At 40.1% G+C, this 24,960-nt stretch overlaps 1 protein-coding gene and 1 pseudogene across 2 annotated transcripts in view; one reads left to right on the forward strand and one right to left on the reverse strand.

Annotated features, from left to right (window-relative positions):
• BMPR1A (bone morphogenetic protein receptor type 1A) overlaps positions 1–24,960 on the reverse strand; it is a 166,817-nt gene that overhangs the window by 48,301 nt on the left and 93,556 nt on the right. For both annotated transcript variants that reach the window (XM_010380480.2, XM_030941020.1), the window contains one exon: positions 2,641–2,860. In XM_010380480.2, coding sequence (XP_010378782.1) covers positions 2,641–2,707 — 67 coding nt within the window. In that variant the 5' untranslated portion in view covers positions 2,708–2,860. The remainder of the gene's footprint in view (positions 1–2,640; positions 2,861–24,960) is intronic.
• On the forward strand, positions 20,996–23,634 carry LOC104675837 (annotated as a pseudogene).

Genomic DNA, 24,960 nt, shown 5'->3' on the forward strand with positions numbered 1-24,960 from the left:
TAAAATCTGTGATACTTTTGCTTTCCTGGTATCAGGTCTAGTTGAGGCCAACGCTGACCCTTTCCCCGTTTTACCTGCCTCAAATGCAGATAACAGTAGCCACTTGGGAACCACAAGGGAAATGTCAAGAAAATTACAGACATGTCAGCCTTGACACTACTCAATAATTGAATGAACAGCAAACATCTACCACCTATGTTAAAAATAAATCTCTATTGAAGTCATTATTAATTACTTAAAACTAAAATCCATTTCTGAAATTTGTGACAAAATTCAAAAAAGGGACTAAATATCTACCCAATATTAATATATCTTGCTGTAAAATTTGTGACCAAGTCTTAAAAAAAAAAAGAACTAAGTATCTATCAGCTGTTAATATCAGATGACTCATTTTTCTATTCAAACTTTATCTCAATGTAAAGCACTTAAATTTATACCCTAACAGTTGATGGTCAAAACATTCTTGTTTATATCTAGGATAAGCATTATTATTTCTATTTTACATCAAGGAAACCAAGGTACAGATAAGTTTATTTTCCTGAGACACAATTCAAAACAAGATAAAGCTAGAGCTAAAGTCAAAAGTTATTTCCATTAATACCCTTCTACAATCCTTCCTAATGATCTCTAAGAAATAACTTTTCTACGTTGGTTTTAGCTTTAAGAGCAAACATTTTTATGTTATTTGAAGCAACTATCAAAATAATTTTTTTGAAAGGAAATGTAACAAATTTCACTCTTTATCAGAGAAATGTAATTCTTAATAAGATCTTTTGCTTTTACATAGTAACTAATTACCAACTTATTCCATCTAATAAAAGTTTATTATAGAACAACGTGAATTGGGGCAAGGACTGAGAATTTTGTATCATATTGCCTATGTGTGATCTAAACAGAATTTTTAAAAACTTATGCCAAAATGGAGATTACCTGGGAGTGAGGTAGCAAATATAATATTACTATGAATTTAACTCATCTTTAAAACTATAGCAGCTTTGGTTGATGCTGATCAACAAGGCATGTAACAGATATTGAAGTAAAGGTATTGTACTAAATTGGTGTTTCACAAGTAAAAGTGGCTTTTGCTGAAGGCTCTGTATTCCAAGCATGTTAATACTAAGGATATTATTATAGTACTAAGGCAAAATAAAAAGAAGCTATAGATTTCATTCTATGTGCTTTAAGATGAAAATACCAGCTGGGTGCAGTGGCTCATACCTGTAATCCCAGCACTTTGGGAGGCCAAGGAGGGTGGATCACGAGGTCAGGAGATTGAGACCATCCTGGCTAACATGGTGAAACCCTGTCTCTACTAAAAATACAAAAACTTAGATGGGCGTGGTGGTGGGCACCTGTAATCCCAGCTACTTGGGAGGCTGAGGCAGGAGAATGGCGTGAACCCGGGAGGCGGAGCTTGCAGTGAGCTGAGATGGCGCCACTGTACTCCAGCCTGGGCAAGAAAGACTCCGTCTCAAAAAAAAAAAAAAAGGAAAGAAAAAAGAAAATATCAAAAGCTTTATGATGTTAATCATGTTTCTTTTTAACAGCAGATATTAATCCAGATCATTGCGAATAAAACGTTAGGAAAAAGCAACCTGTGAAGTAAAAAACTTGAGTATGAAGACATCCAGTAAGTTTTATCTAAAATCCTCTTGCAAAACAGTACTGTCTTTTCAGCTTAAAATATAATCCTACTTAAACCATACAGGAAAAAGCTTATGTGCAAACACAGGCCATCTGGTCCTAAGAGTCATCACAATAACTTCCTGTTTGGGAGTTCTGAGTTGTGAACACATAGTAGCAAAATTACATTATTGGTCATAAACAAACTGTCAGTGCTCTATGAAGAAATTTTAGTATTCAGCATAGACAAGTGCCAGTTATCTTTCTAAAGTCTTTTGACAACAATAAAATGAAATTTTTCTGGGGGGTGGGGTGGGGACAGAGTCTTGCTCTGTCGCCCAGGCTAGAGTGCAGTGGTACGATCTTGGCTTACTGCAGCCTCCGCCTCCCGGGATTCAAGTGATTCTCCTGCTTCAGCCTCCCTAGTAGCTGGGATTACAGGCACCTGTCATCACACCTAGCTAGTTTTTGTATTTTTTGGTAAAGACGAGGGTTTGCTATGTTGCCCAGGCTGGTCTTGAACTCCTGACCTCATGATCCGCCCACCTCGGCCTCCCAAAGTGCTGGGATTACAGGTGTGGGCCACCGTGCCTAGCCAATAAAATGCTTTTTAAATTATTATTTACACTTGTTCCTTATTGTATTTTAAAGGAAAGAGGAATTTTGAAGCTCAGTCTAGAATATCTATTACCCTGTCTTTCAGCCACTAACTGAGGTGGCTTTACATACTTTATCTCATTTAATCCTCACAAGACCTAATGCTGTGTATCATCACGCCTATGTTGTGAAGGAGAAGATAGACTCAGAAAGAATGAGATTTCAAAAACACTTGACAATGTTTCCATCACAGCCAAGTTAAAAAATTATTTGGCATGTGTTTCATCTTTGTTTCTTTCCTAAAAGCTGTGCTAGTAGGCTGGGCCTAACTATTCAAACAGGGATGAGTAGAAAGAACAGAAGCAAGAAATAATGCTTTTTATATACAGAAATACATTACTAAAACGAACACTGATTTACCTTGAACATGAGAAATGATGAACAGATAGGCTCCCAATAATCTGATGTAAATATACAGCTGAGTCATTGTTCAACTGTAATGTTTCCTGTGTACTGTCACCTTTAATAACTGGTCTTGCTACTTCACCAATTTAAAATGACTATCATTCAGTGAGATTTTCTTGTAAAAGATCGCAAGCACTTGACAATGACTTCAATTCCCACTGCTTTCTTATGACTCCTGAAAGACAAAAACATTTAAAACGTAAGGAATACAACTGAATTCTGGAAAATTTTCAAAAATAAAAGGGAAACAAATGCCCAAACACACCTTTAAACAACGAAATACATTTTAAAAGATTAAAGCTATCTTTGCTTTTTTTTGGGGGGGGGGGCACTATAATTTCAAACTTCAAATAATTTAGTAATAGGCTGCAACCTCTCCTGATCTCAGATAAGCCATATGTACAAGGGAAGTATATTAAACAATCTCAATAGTCTTTTCTGGCTATTCTAAAGTAATTATTTTATTAATAGCATGAAAATTCCCAAATAAGACTTAAACAGGAAAAGTCAAACTTAAAACATAAGGGTAACCATCAACATTCTTGCAAATGCTAGTAGATATAATGAAAATACCCTGTCTTTCTAATAAATAATTTATTCTATAGATAGAAAAAGAAGCTGACCTAGAAAATTACACATATGTATTCATTTTATTTTATTTTATTTGAGATGGAGTTTTGCTCTTGTCACCCAGGCTGGAGTGCAATGGCACCATCTTGACTCACTGCAACCTCCACCTCCCAGGTTCAAGTGATTCTCCTGCCTCAGTCTCCTGAGTAGCTGGGATTACAGGTGTGCACCACCACACTCGGCTAATTTTTGTATTTTCAGTAGAGACAGGATTTCACCATGTTGGCCAGGCTAGTCTCAAACTCCGGACCTCAGGTGATCCACCCACCTCAGCCTCCCAAAATGCTGGGATTATAGGTGTCAGCCACCGTGCCAGGCGAAAATTATACATATTTAAAGAGTATGCTTCATCATTAAAGGAAAAAAAAAAGGGAGCCAGGTGCGGTGGCTCACACCTGTAATCCCAGCACTTTGGGAGGTCAAGGTGGGCGCTTGCTTGAAGTCAGGAGTTCAAGACCAGCCTAGCCAGCATGGTGAAACCCCATCTCTACTAAAAACACAAAAAATCAGCCAGGCATGGTGACGGGCACCTGTAATCCCAGCTACTCAGGAGGCTGCGGCAGGAGAAGCGCTTGAACCCGGGAGGCGGAGGTTGTAGTGAGCTGAGATTGCAGATTGTGCCACTGTACTCCAGCCCGGGCGACAGAGAGAGACTCCATCTCAAAAAAAAAAAAAAAAGGCCAGGCGCAGTGGCTCACGCCTGTAATCCCAATACCCAACACTTTGGGAGGCTGAGGCGGGCAGATCATGAGGTCAGGAGAGCAAGACCATCCTGGCTAACATAGTGAAAAAGTCTCTATTAAAAATACAAAAAAATTAGCCAGGCGTGGTGGCGGGCGCCTGTAGTCTCAGCTACTCAAGAGGCTGAGGCAGGAGTATGGTGTGAACCCAGGAGGCAGAGCTTGCAGTGAGCCAAGATCGTGCCATTGCACTGCAGCCTGGGCAACAGAGCGAGACTCCACCAAAGGGGAGGGAAGGGAAAAGGGAAGGGAAAAGGGAAGGGAAAAGGGAAGGGAAAGGAAGGGAAGGGAAAAGGGAAGGGAAAGGGAAAGGGGAAAGAAAAGGAAGGGAAAAGGAAGGGAAAAGGTGAAGGAAAAGGGAAGTGAAAAGGGAAGGGAAAAAAAAGGGAAGGGAAAAGGGAAGGGAAAAGGGAAGGGAAAAGGGAGGGAAAAGGGGAAGGGGAAAAGGGAAGGGGAAAAGGGAAGGGAAAAGGGAAGGGAAAAGGGAAGGGAAAAGGGAAGGGAAAAGGGAAGGGAAAAGGGAAGGGAAAAGGGAAGGGAAAAGGGAAGGGAAAAGGGAAGGGAAAAGGGAAGGGAAAAGGGAAGGGAAAAGGGAAGGGAAAAGGGAAGGGAAAAGGGAAGGGAAAAGGGAAGGGAAAAGGGAAGGGAAAAGGGAAGGGAAAAGGGAAGGGAAAAGGGAAGGGAAAAGGGAAGGGAAAGGGAAGGGAAAAGGGAAGGGAAAGGGAAGGGAAAAGGGAAGGAAGGGAAAAGGGAAGGGAAAAGGGAGGGAAAAGGGAAGGGAAAAGGGAAGGGAAAAGGGAAGGGAAAAGGGAAGGGAAAAGGGAAGGAAAAGGGAAGGGAAAAGGGAAGGGAAAGGGAAGGGAAAAGGGAAGGGAAGGGAAGGGAAGGGAAGGGAAGGGAAGGGAAGGGAAGGGAAGGGAAGGGAAGGGAAGGGAAGGGAAGGGAAGGGAAGGGAAAAGAAAAAAAAGGAAAAAAGCGGTATCTTAAAAAAATTATTTCCTAAAATATTGCAAATTTGACTTTATTAAGATAAAATTGAACTTCTAATATGGATGACACGAAGCATAACCCCTCCAATTAAGGTTTGGTGATTATTAATATAGACAGTGAACTTTTAAAGGCCTCAAAGTAAAATTGTTAAATAAATAACGGGGGGAAAGGCTAGTTAGTATCAAGATAAATATCATTCTACTTTACCCCCATCCCATTGTTTCAGGTGGTTTGATTTTATTGACTTTCAGCTTGAACCATTCCTGAATGACAAAGATTTTGCTTATCTATGACACAATGACCCTGGTGTTATTTCTACATTAATAACCCGACCTTTCTATTTTATAATATCTGCGCAAGAATTTTCACTCTAATTAGCTCTCCAAAGTTATTTACAGTACTGAGGCAAAGAACGTTTACAGTAAGGTATCATTTATACGTGTATTTTATATGTGGCTTAGTTCTAAAAATCCCTGCAATCTCTTATCTCTCTAATATGAAATTGTTTTCCATCACATAATGCTGAGAGAAAAAGATGTAAAGTCTAAAGTAACTAGAGAATAATGTTTGTCACATGATCTAACAGCATTTCTTTGAAAACTTCTTGAAATAATTCAACTGTCATTCTAAGGATACATGTTCCAGGTTTCAAATTCAAGGGAAGTTTCCAGTGTATTTCCAATCCTAATCTCTCTTCCTCATTTCAATTTTCCCATTAAATATTTCTACTAGAATCACACTCCACCTGTCTAAATCAAACCCACACCTTTCTTGCTTGCTCCTCCTCCTCCACTGGCTACCACTCTCCAGTGACTGTGCCAGAAACCCTGGCTTTGGTCCTGCCTCCCTTGCTAGGTCTCTACCCCTCTCCAAATTTTCACTTATTAATTTACTCACTTATTCACCAACAACATTTTTTTTTTTTAATTTAATAGGGCTGGGGGCAGGGGGTCTCAATATGTTGCCCAGGCTGGTCTCAAACTCCTGGCCTCAAGCAATCCTGTGGCCTTGGCCTCCTCCCAGAGTGCTGAGATTACAGGTGTGAACCACTGCAACCGGCCTGCATCTAGAGTACATATTACCGACCCAGTGTTAGGTACCAGAAATACGAATATGAGTATGGTTGCTCCTGCTGCAAGGAGCTCAGTCTTGGGCAGGAGACTGACCACTATGCCATGTTACATCTTTCATTGTCACTGTTTCATCAGTTTATTTAAAGCTAATATGTGGCCTTGTCTCATTAGAGCTACAACCAAGGCATCCTGCAGAGCTGGCTGGCTTCAAGACTCTAAGTGCTTTCCCTTTCAGAGGAAAGGGCTGTGTGTGATTCCTTCCACAAAAACATCCATGACCCTGCTACCCTGGCACAAGCTCAAATTCTGGATCTGCCTTTAACTTAACCTCTCTGAATAAGTTTCCTCATCTTTAAAACTGGAATGAGGCCAACTGTGGTGGCGACCGCCTGTAATCTCAGCTGTAATCCTGGGCTCAAACAGGATCACTTGAGCCCAGAAATTCCAGGCTAGAATGCACTGTGATCACAACAGTTAAGAGCCACTGCACTCCAGCCTCAGCAATACAGCAAGACCCCATCTTAACAAACAAACAAATCTGGAGTGATATTTATTAACTGACAGTTATTTTGAGAACCAAATGAGATAACAGCAAGCACATATTTAAAACAATTTTTAAAATAAATTAAATAAATGTAAATATTTTTAAAATTAAGGAACTCACATAAAATAATAGCTAACACATATTAACCTCTATGTGCCAGTACTGTCATAAATGCTTTGCATATATTAAGTTATCAAACCATCAACCAACTTATTTAAAGGTTAAATTCTTATTTTAATTTTACAGATGAAGAAACAGGCAGGTCGACTTTAAGGAACTTATCAAAGCTCACACAACAGGTAAGTAGAGTCATAATTAATATCAAGGAGGTCTGATTCCAGATTCTACATGTTAACAACTATCCTATACTTCCCTGCCTGATTTTATATACATTACATAATGTAAATACACATTTTAAACTATTAAGGAGAGCCGGGTACACAGTAGGTGCTAAATAGAAGTTCCCTCCTCTCATCCATGTTTGGAAATGCTGCAGTAATCAAAGAGGACAACCATCTTACTTTATTCCACCTGGCCAGGCCTCCTAAGCACTTGAGAGAAGAATGACAGGAATGCAAAGGACATAGCAACCACTCCACTTGAGATACAACCAAAAGAACCCAGGGATTTTGCTCACAGAGGACATAAGGAATAAAGTTTGAGTGCACCTTTGTCAAAGACATGACCAACGTGATAGAAAGAGAGACTGGACTAAATTTTTTTTTTTTTTTTTTTTTGAGGCAGGGTCTCACTCTGTTGCCAAGTGCTGAAGTGCAGAGGTACAATCTCAGCTCACTGCCTCCTGGGCTCCAGGCAATCCTCCCACCTCAGCCTCCTGAGTAGCTGGGACCACAAGCACGTCTCACCAAGCCTGGCTAATTTTGTGTTTTCTGTAGAGATGGGGTTTTGCCATGTTGCCCAGGCTGGTCTTGAACTCCTGGACTCAAGCAATCCACCCGCCTAAACCTCCCAAAGTGCTGGGATTACAGGCGTAAGCCACTAAGCCTGGCCCTAGACTAAATAATCTATGTTATCCCTTCCAACGTTGGAGTCCTGTGGAAACAGTGTTCTTACCATTGAATTATTAATGTATTCACTAAATGTTTATTAAGTGTCTGTACTATGCATGATTCTGTATTAGATACCAAGAATACACTGTTTAGAGCCGAACAGTCCCAGCCTTCATGGAGTTCAGAGTCATTAAACAAAACAATTAAGATACTCAAGACACCAAACAAGAAAACACAAATGATACACAATCATAACTCGTGGTAAGTGCAAAGGAAGAAAAGTGCCAGGTCCTGAAGGAATAGGGGCAGTGACCCCCCTCTAATCCAGATGGAGGGGAAAGGGAAGCAATGCTGAGAAGTGACCTTTCAGTTGAGATCTGAAAAATAAAGAGTCAGCCAGGCAAAGAAAGAGGGGAAATTCTAAGCACAGGGAACACCCTGGGAGAGAAAAGCAAAGAGAAAACAATGCCTGAAATGTTGAGAATAAGAGATAGTGTGGTGGGAGATGAGGGTGAAGAGGCAGAGAAGACAAAGACCAGATCAGGCAAGGGCATATGAAGGACTTGGGATTTAAGCCTAAGTGGGCATCATCTGACTTCTATGTCATGGACTGGAGGGGATAACGGCAAAAGCAAACAGATCAGTAAGCAGAATATTGTGGAAATTTAGGAGAATGACAATGGTGGTTAAGATTAGGGCAGAATCCGTGTGCAGATGGGTGAATTAAAAAAAAAAAGGATAGGGTGGCAGCGGTCTAGTGGACGGACTCATGCTATACTTCAAAAATAATTTTTGGCTGGCAATGTGGCTCACACCTGTAATCTCAGCACTTTGGAAGACTGAGGCGGGAGAATCACTTGAGGTCTAGAGTTCAACACCAGCCTGGGAAACACAACAAGACCTCATCTGTACAAAAAAACTTAAAAAAAATTAGCTGGGCATGGTAGTACATACCTGTAGTCCCAGACACTAGGGAGGCTGAGGTGGGAGGATCTCTTCAACCCAGGGGTTCAAGGCTGCAGTGAGCTTTGATTATGCCACTGCACTCCAGCCTGGGCAACAGAACGAGGCTTGTCTCAAAAAAAAACTCAGTGGTACTTAGCAATGGATTAAATGTAGAGTAAGGGAAAGTGAGGCGTCAAAGAAGATTCCCACATCTGTGGCATGAACAGTTACTGAAATGGGAATAAGTGATTTTGACAGGAGTGAAGAGATCAAAGGTTCAAATTTAGAGATCTGAGATTACCCAAAGGGAACGTCTAATGGGCATTTGGTTCTGAAACTTACAAGACACATTTGGGGCTGAACATACAAATTGGTTATGCCAAAAGCATGGTGATATTCAGCTACGACTCTGGGTAAGATGGCCATCCAAGAGAGTGACAAGAGGGGAGGGCCCCAGAACACCATTCGTCTAAAAACTGTATTAATAAAGGCATTAACACCACATACATTGATGTGGTATTCACTCATAAAATAATAAAATATAAATAATTTTTAAAAATCAGCTCCAGTATTTATTTGCTGTGTGATTTTGGGGAATTACTGAAGCTATCTAGGTCTCCGTTTCCTGCGCCACAAAACAGAGATATTACTAACTCTTTTGAGTTAGTAATATTACATCTCAGTAAACATTTCAACAAATAGATGTAATTATTAATAACTGAGCACTTCTCCTTTGTCTCATATTAACTGTTTCTATAATCACATAGCAAAATATTAACCTTATTTTTCAACAATTTTTTTTTTTTTTTGAGCCAGAGTTTCGCTTTTGTTGCCCAGGCTGGAATGCAATGGTGTGATCTCGGCTCACCGCAACTTCTACCTCCTGGGTTCAAGCGATTCTCCTGCCTCTACATCCCGAGTAGCTGGGATTACAGGCATGCGCCATCACGCCCGGCTAATTTTTGTATTATTAGTAGAAACGAAGTTTCTCCATGTTGGTCAGGCTGGTCTCAAACTCCCACCCTCAGGTGATCCTCCCGCCTCTGCCTCCCAAAGTGCTGGGATTATAGGCATGAGCCACCGTGCCCAGCCTTTTTTTTTTTTTTTGAGACAAAGTCTTGCTCTGTTGCCCAGGCTGGACTGCAGTGGTGCAACCTCTGCTCACTGCAACCTTCACCTCATGGGTTCAAACGATTCTCCTGCTTCAGCCTCGGAGTAGCTGGGACTACAGGTACACACCACCATGCCCAATTAATTTTTCTATTTTCAGTAGAGACAGGGTTTCACCATGTTGGCCAGGTTGGTCTTGAACTCCTGACCTCAGGCGATCCATCCACCTCAGCCTCCCAAAGTGCTGGGATTACAGGCGTGAGCCACCGTGCCCGGCTGCAATCATTCTTAAAATTATGTAACGTCTAACGATAAAATACATTTTTTAATTCCTAAATGATTCATCGGATTTTTACATTAAATTAAAAATATCTTGCAACGTGAAGAAAATGAGGAGATGCACATATTTGACATGCAGCATAATCAAAAATTTTAAATCATGTTGCCATTTAAAAGCTATTGAATAGTCAGACAAAATAGGCATCTAAATAAATTTACTTCCCCTTGCTATATACACAGACTGGTACCATTTCTTTACAGGAAAGTAACATTAAGGCAGAATTACTCAAATATAAATAATTTCTTTTTTAAGTAAAAGATTTTAAGGCTTCTCAAACACAAGACAACTGAACCAACAGTGCAATTGGAACTTAAAAAAAAAAAAAAAAAAACAGGAAAAGGCTGAAGTCAGCTGAAAAAACATATTCTTTCCTCTTCCCGTTAAGCCCCCCACCCTTGATTTTCACTTTCTAGTAGAGAAGTTTGGGAATTTCCAACAAGCTGGCCAGCAGCCAATTCCATAAAATAGCAAGGAGAAAACTCCCCTTTCCAGGGGTCCCTCCCCCCAGGCAGCTCCAGGCGCCGGGTCTGACAAGCTTTCTGAGAAGTAATAGACTCACTGCAGACTTCCTGGCTCCAAGGCCATTGTTCGCATGGCTGCTCTGCTCCTGATCCAGGGCCTGGATTAGCATAAGAATACCATCTTTTCCCTTAACAAGCAACTCATCCATTCCTTCCCGATCTCTACACTCCTCCCCATCAATCCTTAGAAGAATACACACTTGTACAACCGAAGCAACATCACTCGCAGTTATTTACATCAGTGTAGAAAACAATATCCCCCAAATCTAAACATAAACCCTGAAGAAAATAACTTGCTTAAAGAGTTGTCTGAGTGCATCTGAGGTAATACACAGAAATCTTACTGAAATGCCTGCCTTGGCGTCCACGCTGTCAGATCTTGCTATGGGTAAGATATTCATAACAGGGTCTTTTAGAAAGTTTTACAATAATGCCCGTGGGCCAGGAGCAAAGAGAGCCAACCACGCAACTAAGTGATGACCTAAAACAGGGATGGGGAAGTTCCACTGTGTAACACTTCCACCATCATGTCTCCATCACTCTGAAGTTACCAATTTCATTGCCACCCGAAATTACTTTCCAACTCTACCTTTCCCCCATGCTCAATTATTAATTAATAATCAAAACAAGCCCACATTTAACCTTTGTATTTCTGTTCAACTGTCCCTGCCCCACTCAAATCCTCCACTTTCCTTCTGTGCCAAGATAGTTTCCCCAACACAAGTATAAACTCTTCTAGGACCAGAGAATCAAGACAATCTAGTATAGCATTATATATAGTTGATGTTAGTTGATGCATTTGTGTGTTTTATATCCTTCACCAGGACCTCAATATTAGATGCAAAAGAAATGTTTCCAGGTTTCTGAAACATTCTTCAAATAGATAATCTGTTTTCAAAACATCATTCAACCTTGTACTACAAAAAAACATCATTCAACCTTGTACTACAAATTCCCTAATCTAGTTTCTCCAAAGTTTTTTGTTTGTATAACTGTATTAAACAACAACAAAAATCTCACAATTACAACTAGGTTGTACTATACAGCAATCTTTGGCATATCTGTACTTTGAAGAGATTCGTAATGTTTGTCAGCTGTTTATTTAAGAGGCCTAGGTGTGTTACTCTTCTGTTTCTCCTCTAGAACACGTACACATGACCAAAAACAGGTGAAGTCAATCAGTTATTGCAGAACTGTCTGGAAGGGGAGAAGGTTTGGTCACCCCACAGGCATACTATGGGTACAAGTTGAGTACTCCTTATCAGAAATGCTTGAGACCAGAAGCGTTTTGGATTTTGGATTTTTTTAATTTGTAACATTTGCACTATCTATACTTATTGGTTCAGCAACTTGAATCCAAAACTGTGAAACCCAGAACACCCCAATGAGCATTTCCTTTGAGCGTCATGTCGACACTCAAAAAGCTTCAGGTTTTATATAGCATTTCAGATTTCAGATTTTTGGATTAGGGATGCTCAACCTGTACTGGTAAATTGAATAGGGAGAAAAGAGTTTAATGTGGTGGTAAAGAGTTCAGAGTCTAGCATAAAACAGATGATCTAGGTCTTTTGTGCAGATTAAATCAGAGAAACTGAGGTATGTGATGGTATTTAATGGTACCTGCTTAGCATCCTATCATCACTGTCATTTTTATAACTTACAAATTAGTTTTACGTGCATTATCCCATCTCTGTTATCCTTACAGTAAGTAAAATCATTCCTACTTACAGAGAAAAGATAGGTTGAGGGAGATAAATAACTTGCTGAATTCCACATAGCTAGTATATACGACAAACTAACACCCAGGTTTTCTAATCCAAAGTGCAGCGTTTTGACAGGTATACCATGAGCACATATGTTAAATGGGAAAGTGGAAGTCATTTTTTATTGAACCCTGTAAGATCTTTTTTCATCTTCGTAACTCTGCAAAAAAAAAAAAAAAAAAAAAGTGAAGCACAAAGTTAAGAAACTTGCCCAAGTTGGCTAGGCATGGTGGCTCATGAGGTCAGGCGCTGGAGAGCAGCCTGGCCAACATAGTGAAAACCCTGTCTCTACTAAAAATACAAAGAATTAGCCAGGCGTGGTGGCGGGTGCCTGTAAACCCAGCTACTCGGGAGGCTGAGGCAGGAGAATCGCTTGAACCCGAGAGGTAGAAATTGCGGTGAGTCGAGATCCCACCACTGCACTCTAGCTCAGGTGACAGTGCGAGACTCTATCTCAAAAAAAAAAAAGAAAGAAAGAAAAAGAAAGAAACTTTCCCAAATTAACACAACCAGTAAGTGGCAGGTTTGCTGCTGACAAAGCCCAAATTCCACTTGTTACTACATGTTAAGGCGCTGGCAGGAAAGTAATGAGATTAAAAAACAGAAAGTACTGTGTCCCTTTTTACACTATTGCTTTTCAGCCAAAAAAAAAAAAAAAAAGGCCCCTCTTCTATCTATAGACTCTGCTTTCTGACGCTGGAGCTGGGATGCTGCTGACAGTATGTCCTTCACCAGCTGGCTCCTGGAGAGGCTCTACCAACTGGTGAACTAGAGAAAGCTGGAAGAGGGGAGAAGGGACTTTCTTTTCCCCGATTTGGTTCGCTGTTCCTGTCAATTGCCTGAATGCCACTGGCATTCAACTGGCAACAGCAATCTACACTCTCTGCTTCCTTCCACATTCCCAGAATCAACCCCATGGAATCCTTTTAGGCCCAGTGGTGCCTACTCCTCAGGGTCTCAGTCCCAGCTCCTCAAAAATCCCGCTTTGCACTCCCGTCAGGTATCAGCAGTGGCTGGGTTACCACCCCCTCCTAAGAGGATCTAAAAAATGCAGGTGACTTTTTGATTGGAATAATGTCTAGGATACGACAGGACATACGGTTTGACCAGGGACCAGGATAGAAAACACAATGTGCAGGGACAATCCTTCAAAATAAAGAACTGTCCTAACCAAATGCTAACAGTACTCTCCTTGTTGAGAAACACTGGTTCTTTTTTTGTGGGGGCAGGAAAAGGTAATTTATTTTTCTTTGTCAACTGCTTGGTCAATTTGTAGAGAAACACTAATTCTGGCCTAGTATATATAACTATCATACTTATTATCTAATAATATAACCATTATTATCTAATGGTTCCTTTGTAGTTACAGTTGGTCAAGTGGCAACAATATTAAATCTCTAAGAAGAAAAATTATCTTGATCAAACTAATGTCCGAATACAACTTTTTTTCCCTTCCCACCTGACTGCTTTAAAGAGGAATTGTTTTTGCTGTGTAACCATGGTGCTTGTACAATACAAAAGCAATATGAAAAAAATCAATCATTTATTTCCACTTATGTATCTATTTAAATTTTTTTTTTTTTTTTAATTCAGGATGCAAAGATTTCCCCTAAGATCTCAGGAGTAGAGGCTCCTACACTAGGCATATTCTATCTTCCATGCCACAAAAAGTTCAGGGGTGAGCTGGTCTAACAGTCTCAGGACTTTCACAGGCCCTGCAGTGACAAAGTCACTCTTCTCAGACTCAATATGAATAAGGCAGTCCCAGAAACTGCTGGCAGTTATGTTGGGCCCAGAAGGAGAACCAGAAGGCAGAGCCAGGAGACTGAAAGAGGCCAGATCCCGGGAGACATCGATGAGCTGCTCAAGCAATCTTGTCTGAAGCCTGAATTACTTTGGGACTCTTCAGTTAAGAGCCAATAAATTCCATTTTTAAGGTCAGAGACAGTTAATTTTTCTGTTACAACCAAAAATATTCCAGCTAATATAGCTAATATGAGGATTAAAGAGAAAGGCACACGAGTATTCTGGGTCAGATTAGCATAAAATTAGCAATTCTGAATAAAGGCAAATAAATGTCTTATCAGAAAAAAAACTTGCTAACATCTTAAAAGGAGACACAGGCGGCTATAAGGGCTATTTTTAAGACAACTCGGGCCTGCACAGTGGCTCTCGCCTGTAATCCCAGCACTTTGGGAAGCTGAGGCAGGCAGATCACTTGAGACAGGGAGTTCGAGACCAGCCTGGCCAACATGGTGAAACCCCATCTCCACTAAAAATACAGAAATTAGCTGGGCATGGTGGTGAGTGCCTGTAATCCCAGCTACCTGAGGCCAAGGCAGGAGAATTGCTTGAACCTGGGAGGTGGAGGGTGCAGTAAGCTGAGATTGTGCCACTGCATTCCAGCCTGGGCGACAAAGCGAGACTGTCTCAAAGGGGGGAAAAAAAGTCAGCTCAAATAGTATAAAAATTGACTTAACAATGTTATCAGCAACTATACAATTTGTCACTTATCTTTCCTTGCCTCTTCCCTCCCAAATTTGCTAGATCCTAAGTCTTTCCCACCTCCGTTAACAGCCTCTTTACTTGGTGTAAAATCTTAAAAGTCCCAGGTCTAAAATCTTTTTTTATTTTTAGAATATCACTACATATATGTAACCAGGCCTAAAATCTCAAGTCATTCTTGACAACTTCCTCTTTCCTTCTCGCATTCCATTTCCTATCTGTCATCAAATCCACTGGTTCTACCTGCAGAATCTATCCAGAACCCATCCCCACGCCTAGCACTCCTCTCCTTTCTGGCTGTTTCTTTCTCTTTAGCATTTGTCATGCTATATAATTTGATATAATTTACTCTGTATTTTATTGCCTGCCACCTGCTCCAGAATATATGCTCCATGAGGCCAGGAGGGTTAGTCTGTTTCACTCACTTTATATTTTTAGCACCCAGAACAGTGCTTGGCACATAGTCGATACTAAATAAATATTTGTTGAGGGAATGACTGAATAGAGCAGAAGGAATTAAAACGTTATGCCAATTCCTTTTACTTTTATATGCAAACTAGACTTTCCCAAAAGAGCAGTACAGTGGATAAACTATCCCATTTCCTTATCTCAATACAATTGAAATGATATAAAAACCACAGCACTTCCTTTTGCTCACTTCCATCCCTGATTTGTGTCAAGATCCGGAGAAGAAAAGTTTCCACTGTTTTCATGGATATCCTCAAGTTTGAGATATAAATTAAAAGGGCTTAAGAAAGGCTTGTAAAAGTAAACACCACGTCCCCAAATCTAAAATGTTGCTTAAGGCAAACAATGGCTTGGGTTATGCTTTTACAGTACCACGTTATACCAAGTTAAATAATTATGGAAATAATTACAGACAAAAAGAAAATGCAGTCTTTCTTTGGTACAAACAATGTGGTCTGACAAAGGGAACTTCAAAGCATGATCTAAATTCAACTGCAAACTTTCAGTATGTAAACACCACACTGAAGGTTCAAAGGTAGTATGTGTATGTAAAATTTAAGTCTCTAACTGCCCTGAATAAGGGCAGAAGGTGTTAAAATAGATTTTTAACAATTCTTCCTTGACAAGCATGACCAAAAAAGGACAGCATAGAAAACTAAAATCTTACAAACCCATAGGTTTAAGAAAGAACTCCCTCAAGATGATAGATTCCTGCTGTATGCACGTGAAGTTCATGAACTTGGGAACCTAGGAAGAGTTTCCCTCCTTGGGAACGAAATATCTGTACTTTATTTTCTTTATTCTGCGTTAGAACATCTTTTCAGGTTGAAACGTACTGGTTTAGGGTGTTGTAAGAAGTTCTAGGCCGGGCGTAGTGGCTCATGTCTGTAATCCCAGCATGCTGGGAGGCCGAGGCAGGCAGATCATGAGGTCAGGAGATCGAGAATCCTGGCTAACATAGTGAAACCCCGTCTCTACTAAAAATAGAAAAAATTAGCCGGGCGAGGTGGCAGGCACCTGTAGTCTCAGCTACTCGGGAGGCTGAGGCAGGAGAATGGCATGAATCCAGGAGGCGGAGCTTGCAGTGAGCTGAGATGGTGCCACTGCACTCCAGCCTGGGCGACAGAGCAAGACTCCGACTCAAAAAAAAAAAAAAAAAAAAAGTAGTTCTATGGCATGAGATGGATTTGACATTTACTTGCCCTTGCTTTCCTTTTAGCATCTTTTTTTTTTTTTTTTTTTTTTTTGGATATGGAATCTCACTCTGTTGCCCAGGCTGTAGTGCAACCGCACAATCTCGGCTCACTGCAACCTCTGCCTCCCAGGTTCAAGCAATTCTCCTGCCTCAGCCTCCCAAGTAGCTGGGACTACAGGTGCATGCCACCACATTTGGCTTATTTTTGTATTTTTAGTAGAGACAGGGTTTCGCCATGTTGGCCAGGCTAGTTTCGAACTCTTGATCTCAGGTGATCCACCAGCCTCGGCCTCCCAAAGTGTTGGAATTACAGGCGTGAGCCATGGCGCCCGGCCCCATTTAGCATCTTTCTTTAAGCCCAGGTACCTTTCTGATTTTTTCCTGGGATTTCTAGTTTAAATATACATCAACTCGCCTTTCATTTCAATGAAAGGATTGTAAGTGACATAACAGCATTGCCTTACATATTGTTAAACTTTCAATAGATACATAAAAACTTCACTGTTTTTATATGTATAATGCTTTAATTTTGTTCACATAACACTGTGAAGTATTTCCATGATGGATACTTGTAGTTCTTCTTAATTCATTTTCATTGTTATCTAGTGTTTTATCCTATGAATACCTTATGGCCATATTTGCCCATTCTCTTATTGATGAACATTTTCTTCTTAGAGATGAGGACTTGCCATGCTGGTCCAGGCTGGAGTGCAGGAGCTATTCACAGGTGCAATCAGATTGCACTGCCTCAGTCTCCCAAGTAGTCCCAACTACAGGTGCACATCACGGTGCACAACCATGTTGATGGACATTTTAGATTATTTCCAATTTAGTATAAGCAATGCAGCAATAAATAAACTTGAAGAGATGCTTTTGTTGTTGTTTGGGCAGATAAAACTGTAGGTTAGATTTGCAGAAGTGTGATTCTAGGTCTAACGGCGGTTTTGGTTTTTTTGAATACAGGTTGGAACCGCATGGGTCAACTTATAAGCAAATTCTTTTTTGTTTGTTTGTTTTTTTGAGATGAGTCTCACTCTGTCGTCCAGGCTGGAGTGCAGTGGTGCAATCTTGGCTCATCTCAAACTCCGCCTCCTGGGTTCAAGATATTTTCCTGCCTCAGCCTCCCAAGTAGCTGGGACGACAGGCACATACCAGCAAGTCTGGTTAATTTTTATATTTTTAGTAGAGACGGGGTTGGCCAGGCTGGTCTCGAACTCCTGACCTCAGGTGATCCACCTGCCTCGGCCTCCCAAAGTGCTAGGATTACAGGCATGAGCCACCGCTCCCAGCCTCTTCTTTTCAATAAGTATAGCAATGTCTTCATATTGCAAGCTAACATGGGCTGAAAATACAGTATTTAGCTGGGCACTGGCAGCTCACACCTGTAACCCCAGCACTCTGAGAGGCCAAGGAAGGACGATCACTTGAGCCCAGGAGTTTGAGACCAGCCTGGGCAACGTAGCAAGACCCCATCTCTATATTTTAAAAAATAATAATAAAAGAAAATAGATGATTCACTTTGTCTCTGGTGCCTTTGTCTTACATTTAAGTCTTGAATCCACTTAGAGCTTATTTTTGTATATAGTGAAAGACAGGGGTGCAGTTTCACTCTGCATATGTATATCCAGTTTTCCCAGCACCATTTATTGAAGACTGTCTTTTCCCCAAAGCATGCTCTTGGCACCTTTGCCTGGTGCCAAGCTGGCTATAAATATGTGGATTTATTTCTAGGTTCTCTATTCTGTTCAATTGGTCTATTGTCTGGTTTTACGCTAGTACCATGCTGTTTTGATTACTAGAGCTTTGCAGTATATCTTGAAGTCTGGTAGTGTGATGTCTCTAGCTTTGTCCTTTTGGCTCAGAACTGCTTTGGCATTTGTAGTCCTTTGTGGTCCCATATTAATTTTAGGATTGTTTTTTCTATTTCTGTGAAGACTGTCACTGGTATTTTGATAGGGACTGCATTGAATCTATAGCTTGCTTTTCGTAGTGTGGTCATTTTCACAGTATTAATTCTTCAAATCCTTGAAAATGGATGTCTTTCCATTTTTTGTGCCTGCTTCAATTTCCTTCATCAGTGTTTTACGGTATTCCTTGTAGAGATTTTTCAACTCCTTGGTCAAATGTATTTCATTTTTTGGTAGCTTTTGTATATGGATTACTCTCTTCTTTTTCTGCTAGTTCATTACTGATGTATGGAAACACTACTAATTTTTGTATATTGATTTTGTATTCTGCAATCTTACTAAATTCATTTATCAGTTCTAAGAGTTTTATGGTGAAGCTTTTAGGGTTTTCTACATATATGATTGTGGCGATTCGACGTCCTCCTTTCCAATTTAGATGCCCTTTATTTCTTTTCTCTTGCCTAATTGCTCTAGCGAGGACTTCCAGTCTTCATGTTTCATTATATCATTTTGCAATTCCAAATGTAAAACACTGATATAAGCACAATTTTAAAATACTGAAGAACAAAAGAATATAGTTTAACAAATAGAAAGATGAATCATATTAGGTACAGAAAACCTCAATATTAGGTACGTCAATTGTTCCTAAATTAATTATAAATTTAATGAAAGTCTTTATCACATTAAGGAAGTTCCCTTCTTAGTTTGCTGAGAAGTTTCATCATGGAGTTAAATTTCATCAAGTGCTTTTGCTTCATCTAGTGATATGATCACAGAGTTTTTCTCCTTCAATGTACAAATGAATTAATAAATTAATACTAATTCATATTATGAACTTTCTTGAATAAACCATCTGTGGTGGTTTTTAAACATGTCCACAAATTCTTTCATACTCTTCTTTTTAAGAGGTGGAAACTAATTCCTTTGAGTATGGGTTAAACTGAGTGACTTCCTTCTAACAAACAGGATAAAGAAATACTACAGGCTCCTGCCTGTGGTAACAGCACTTTGGGAGGAATAGGCAGGAGGACTGCTTGAGACCAGGAGTTTGAGACCAGCCTGGTCAACATAGCAAGACCCCATATCTCAATTTAACCCATCTCAATTTAATTTTAAAAAAGAAAAGAAAAGAAAAAGTAATGACTAGGTCCTTAAAAGGCACTGCAGCTTTCTCCTTGCTTTTTCTGGATCACTAGTTCTGGAGAAAGCCAGCTGTCACAGTGTGAGGACACACAAGGAGCCTATGAGAAGGCCCATGGGGTCAAGAACTGAGGCCTCCTGCCAAACACCATGTGAGTGTTCCACCTTGGAAGTGTATTCTCCCCGAGTCAGGCTTTCAGATGACTGTAGCCCCGGCTTACTTCCTGACTGCAACCTTGTGAGACATAAAGATTAGAACCACATCCAGTTAGGCTACTCCTAAATTCTTATAAGTTAAGGTTTCACGCCATTAAGTTTTTGGATAAACTGTTATGAAGCAATGATAATTAACACACTATTCTTAGATTCCTGAGATAATTTCAATTTGTCATTATTGTATAATAAATAATGTATTCAGTCTTTGACCCTAGTTCTTGGGAGAGAACCTCTAATTCATGGAATTTCCTTGGTAGGAGGAGTGCCTTTGTTACTCATGAGCCTCACGGATCATTCCTGAGATTATGCTAACAAGATGACTCAGAAAGGGGTCTGATCACCAGAAAGGCCACCATGTATAGAAGGATGGCGTTTGAGCCAGCTAAGCCTCTAAGGAAGAAAGGAGAGAACACTGAAGGTTTAAGTTCAATCACATGGCAAATTATTCCATTACACCTACATATAAAATCTCCATACACCATAGCTCAGGTAGGCTTCCTGATTGGTGAGCATACTGATGTGTCAAGAGGGTGACACACCATGATTCCAGGAGAAGAGAGCACAGAAGCTCCGTGTTAGGAACCCTCCCAGTTCCCTGTATCTCATTTGGCTGGTCCTGATCTGTATTCTTCATAATTAAAGTGTAACTTACCGCTTTCCCAAGTTCAGTCACTCACTTCATAAATTATCAAACTTGAGGGGATTCATGGGAACCCCCAGATTTGCAGCCAGTTCACTGGAAGCACAGGTGGTCTGGGGACCACCAAACTTTTAACTGGTACTTGCAGCAAGGGCAGTCTCGTTGGGAACTGTGCCCTTAAACCTGTGGAGTCTCAGGCAGACTGTGGAGTCTCAGTCAGAACTGTACTACAGTCAGCATTGTAGACATGAGATATATACACATAAAATATTTAAACATACTACTAGACTTGTTTTGCTCCTATCTTGTTAGATTTTACATAAGCAAGATTGGCCAATAATTTATTTCATATTAGCTATGCTTGGTTTTGGTATCAAGGTTATACTAGTCACAATAAACTGAGGAACTTTCCTTAATTTGCTATTCTCTGGAACAGCGTGTGTAAATGTGGACATACCTACGACCTGGATAGCCGAAAAGAATTCACCCTTAAGATAATCTGGGCCAGGGAGGGAGATGGGGCCTCGGGGAGAGACTCTGGAGCTGGTCCCGACCCGCAGACTACTCTCCCCTATGGCTGACTGTGCTGGGCTGCGCAAGGCCGGGGCTCCCACCATTCTCGAAATGCCACAGGTACTAAACAGACAAGCACTTTGAAACAAGAAGATGCTTCTAAAAGGGGAAGTTCATTACACTTGCTCACTACAACGATGTAGTGAATGAACGTTCTATTTGTCAAACTCTGTGGTTATCCTTTATGTCACAAGAAGCTGGGAATTAAATATAAAATTTCAAAACCAATAAAGTCTATGATATTACTGAAAGAAAGTCTTTTTGCAGCAATTTTTGTTATTAAGCATCTGAGTTTTTTGAAGCACAAATTCCCAGAACTCCAGTATGGGGAGAGGCATCCTGATTTTCAACTATTAAAGGAAAGGCAAAGTGGCCATTCTGGAAAAGAAGTACAGTTATGCAGTAAAGCCATTAAAACATCAGATATTGACAATCCTAGCCACTTTGAAAAGCAATATGAATCTAGCTCTTCTAGCACTCATAATGACAGCAGCAGTGATAATGAGCAGACTTTGTTTCCTCCATTCTACCAGGAAACAGACCAAATTCAACAAGTATTAGAGCACAGCTACACCAAAAAAGCATAATGAAAAAGAAAGCTGATCTCAAAGCTAATGCCAAACACAAAGAACAGACAGCAGTGGATGTCACTGAGCAGTTAGGCAATTGCAAATTAGATACTCAGGAGAAAGCTGCTACATGTGAACTTCCTTTACAGAAAGTAAATACTCAAGAGTTCTTCAAATAGTACTTTGCCTGAAAGATTAAAGCTTCAGAAAATTCTGAAAGTAAATACAGTAGGTCAGAAATAACTCTAGTAGGAGTTATTAAGTGCGGAGTTAATACGTTATTAATAACTTAAGGAGTTATTAAGTTATTAATAAGAAAAGTGTGGGGCATTTTAACAGAAAATTTGCCAAATCAAACCACGTTTCTAGGTCAGTCTCTAGTGTAGGGGTGTCCTGAAGTGGCAGAGAAACTTACTCAAAGTTTTGAAGGAGACTTTGACTGGGTGGAAGACAGAAGAAACTTTGAGGTTTTTGTATGGTCAGAATTATGCTTCTGTGTGTCTGAAACCTGAAGCCTCTCTGGTTAAAGAATTTAGTGATGCCGGGTGTAGTGGCTCATGCCTGTAATCCTAGCACTCTGGGAGGCCAAGACAGGTGGAGCACCTGATGTCAGGAGTTCCAGACCAGCCTGGCCAACATCGTGAAACCCTGTCTCTACTAAAAATACAATAATTAGCTGGGTGTGGTGGCAGGTGCCTATAATCCCAGCTACTTGGGAGGCTGAGGCAGAAGAATTGCTTGAATCCAAGAGGTGGAGGTTGCAGTGAGTGGAGGTCACACCACTGCACTCCAGCCTGGGCGACAGAGCGAAACTCTAGGTCTCCCCCCCCCCCCCCCCCCCCAAAAAAAAAAAAAAGAACTTAATGACATAATCTCAGACCCAGATAGTCTCATTGCCCCTGCCTGGAGGGAGTCTCAACAGCTTGGATGAGTCTTCACCTTTTAGGGGCTCAGCCTACAGCCTAGGGCCTAGGGCCTACAGCCATTAAACCACTGATGAGTACTTGGAAAAAGAAACTGAAAAGTTAAATCTGAGGATCAGGGAGTTTTATAGAGGATGATATGTTTTGGATAAAGAAACCACCAAATCACAAGACTCAGAAGGGATACGTCTTAAAGACAATGAGCTTTTCCAGGTCGTTAACGTTTGGAAAACTCACCATAGCAAATCTTGGATCAGGAAGGATACCGAAGAGATAATTGTTAAATTTTCAAGAATTTCTTTAGTCATTCTGCCTTCTGGTTTACAGTGCCATCTCCACGGCTGGCATTACTATTTTACAGGTAAGTTGAAATTTGTCCCTAGTAAACTTTCATAAATGTGCAATATTTTTTCTACTGTAAAAATAGCCTAAAATCGTGGGACCAAGTTTTCCCTAATTCTTCATATAATAAATGAAGTCTCTGAAGTGGCTTTTTTTTTTCTTAAAAAAAGAAAAAGAAAAAAAGATCATCTGGGCCCAAGGCTTATCTCTAAGTGTATCAAAGTGGGTGGCTCTTTTAATTACAAATCTAATTTCTCTAACAGTTATAGAAATATCCAAGTTTTCTATTTACTCTCAATTTTTGTTGTTATAATTTTCTAGAAAATTGACATTTAAATTGTAAAATTTATTGGTATAAAGTGATTCAAGATATTTTATTTTTAAGACTTTCTTCTGTATCTTCCTTTTACATCTTCAGTATTATTTGTACTTTATATTTTTTCTTGATCAATCTTTCAAACAGTTTATTAGCCTTTTCATAAAAAACAACTTTCAGCTTTGTTAATCTTCTTCAATGTATCTTTAAAAAAAAAATCATCATTTCAAACCCCAATTCTATCATATTTATTATATAGAGGCTTGGATAAGTTTCTCTCTGTGCTTAAGTTTCCTCATCTGTAAAGTGCACATAATAACAATACCCCCCCCCCCCATATGGCTTTGGGAAGATTAAATGAGATAATCTTTGTGATGAACATGGAACAGTGCTTGGAATAGAGTAAGAACTCTAGAAGTGTTAGCTTTTATCTGTATCATCTATTTTACTTCACTTGAATTTACTGCCTTGTTCTTTCCCTTAGGTTAGCTTATTAGTATTCAAATCTTCTTTTAAAATATGAATATTTAAGACTTCAGGGTTTCACACAAGTTTTAGTATGTCCTAAGTTTCTTTTTTTTTTTTTGGAAATAAGGTCTTGTGCTCTGTAGCCCAGGTTAGAAAGTAATGATGTGATCATGGCTCACTGTAGCCTCAACTTTCTAAGCTCAAGCAATCCTCCCACCTCAGCTTTCTGAGTAGGGGCTACAGGGGGACACCACAGTGCTGGGCTAATTTTTAATTTTTTCCGTAGAGGCGGGATCTCACTATGTTGCTCAGGCTGTTATTTTCTCTATTATTTTGTTCAAGGTGTTCACTAAATTGATTATTTTATATTTAATCTGTGGGATTTACCGAAGTGTGTTTTTAAATTTCTAAATGTGTATAGTTTGTTATTCATTTCCAACATCCACGCTTTCTTGCTAGAAAATATGGTTGATTTTATTTGAAATGTATAAGAACTTGCTGAATAGCCTAGTAAACAGTCACTTTCATAAAATACTCCATGTGTGCTTGAAAGAACTTTTTTTTTTTTTTAAAGAGTTGTAAGAGGTATTTCAGACTTTTCTTTTTTAAAGACAAGGTCTTGCTCTGTTGCCCAGGCTGGACTGCAGTGATGTGACCACTGCTTATTGCAGCTTCCAACTCCTGGGCTTAAGCCATCCTCCCTCCTCAGCTTGCCCAGTACAGGCATCTGTCATCATGCCTAGCCCAGACTAACTTCTAAAACCAAATGACCTTGCCATTCTCTCTGCTTAAAAACCTAAAAAATATCCTCATTTCATAGGATAAAATTAGTAACACAAGACTTTTTGTGATCTGACATCTGCTGAGGCCTCTACTACTGTCCTCCCCTCTCCTCCATACCCTTACGATGCTCCAACTCGACCAAAGTCAGTGCAGTCGCTCTCCCTTCACAGGCATTCCTTCCAGGCTTCCATTCCTCTGCGCAGCCTTTGTGTCCTCGTTGTTCTTTGCCAGAGTAACTACAGTGTTCTCTTCAGGACTTGATCTGTGAGTTACCTTGTGTATGCAATCCTCGATCCCAACTCATCAGGCTGCGTGAGGAGTCCCATTCAACTTCTAGTACACCCAGCACAGACCACAGCTGCTTCGCAGATCTTGAGCAATGTTCACTCAAAAATGACTTAATGATGACTTGGTCATGTGCAATGCACTGACTATCCAACAGTAAATAAAACAGACATGATTCCTCCTCTTATAAAGCTTAGTCAGCTGATTTTTTTACTTATCTTGCAGCAATGTAATTGCCACTGTCTAGCACATTTCTAAGCAAAGGAATAAAAATGTTCA

This window comes from Rhinopithecus roxellana, chromosome 11 (genome assembly GCF_007565055.1).
Source record: "Rhinopithecus roxellana isolate Shanxi Qingling chromosome 11, ASM756505v1, whole genome shotgun sequence".
NCBI classification, from domain to species: Eukaryota; Metazoa; Chordata; class Mammalia; order Primates; family Cercopithecidae; genus Rhinopithecus; species Rhinopithecus roxellana.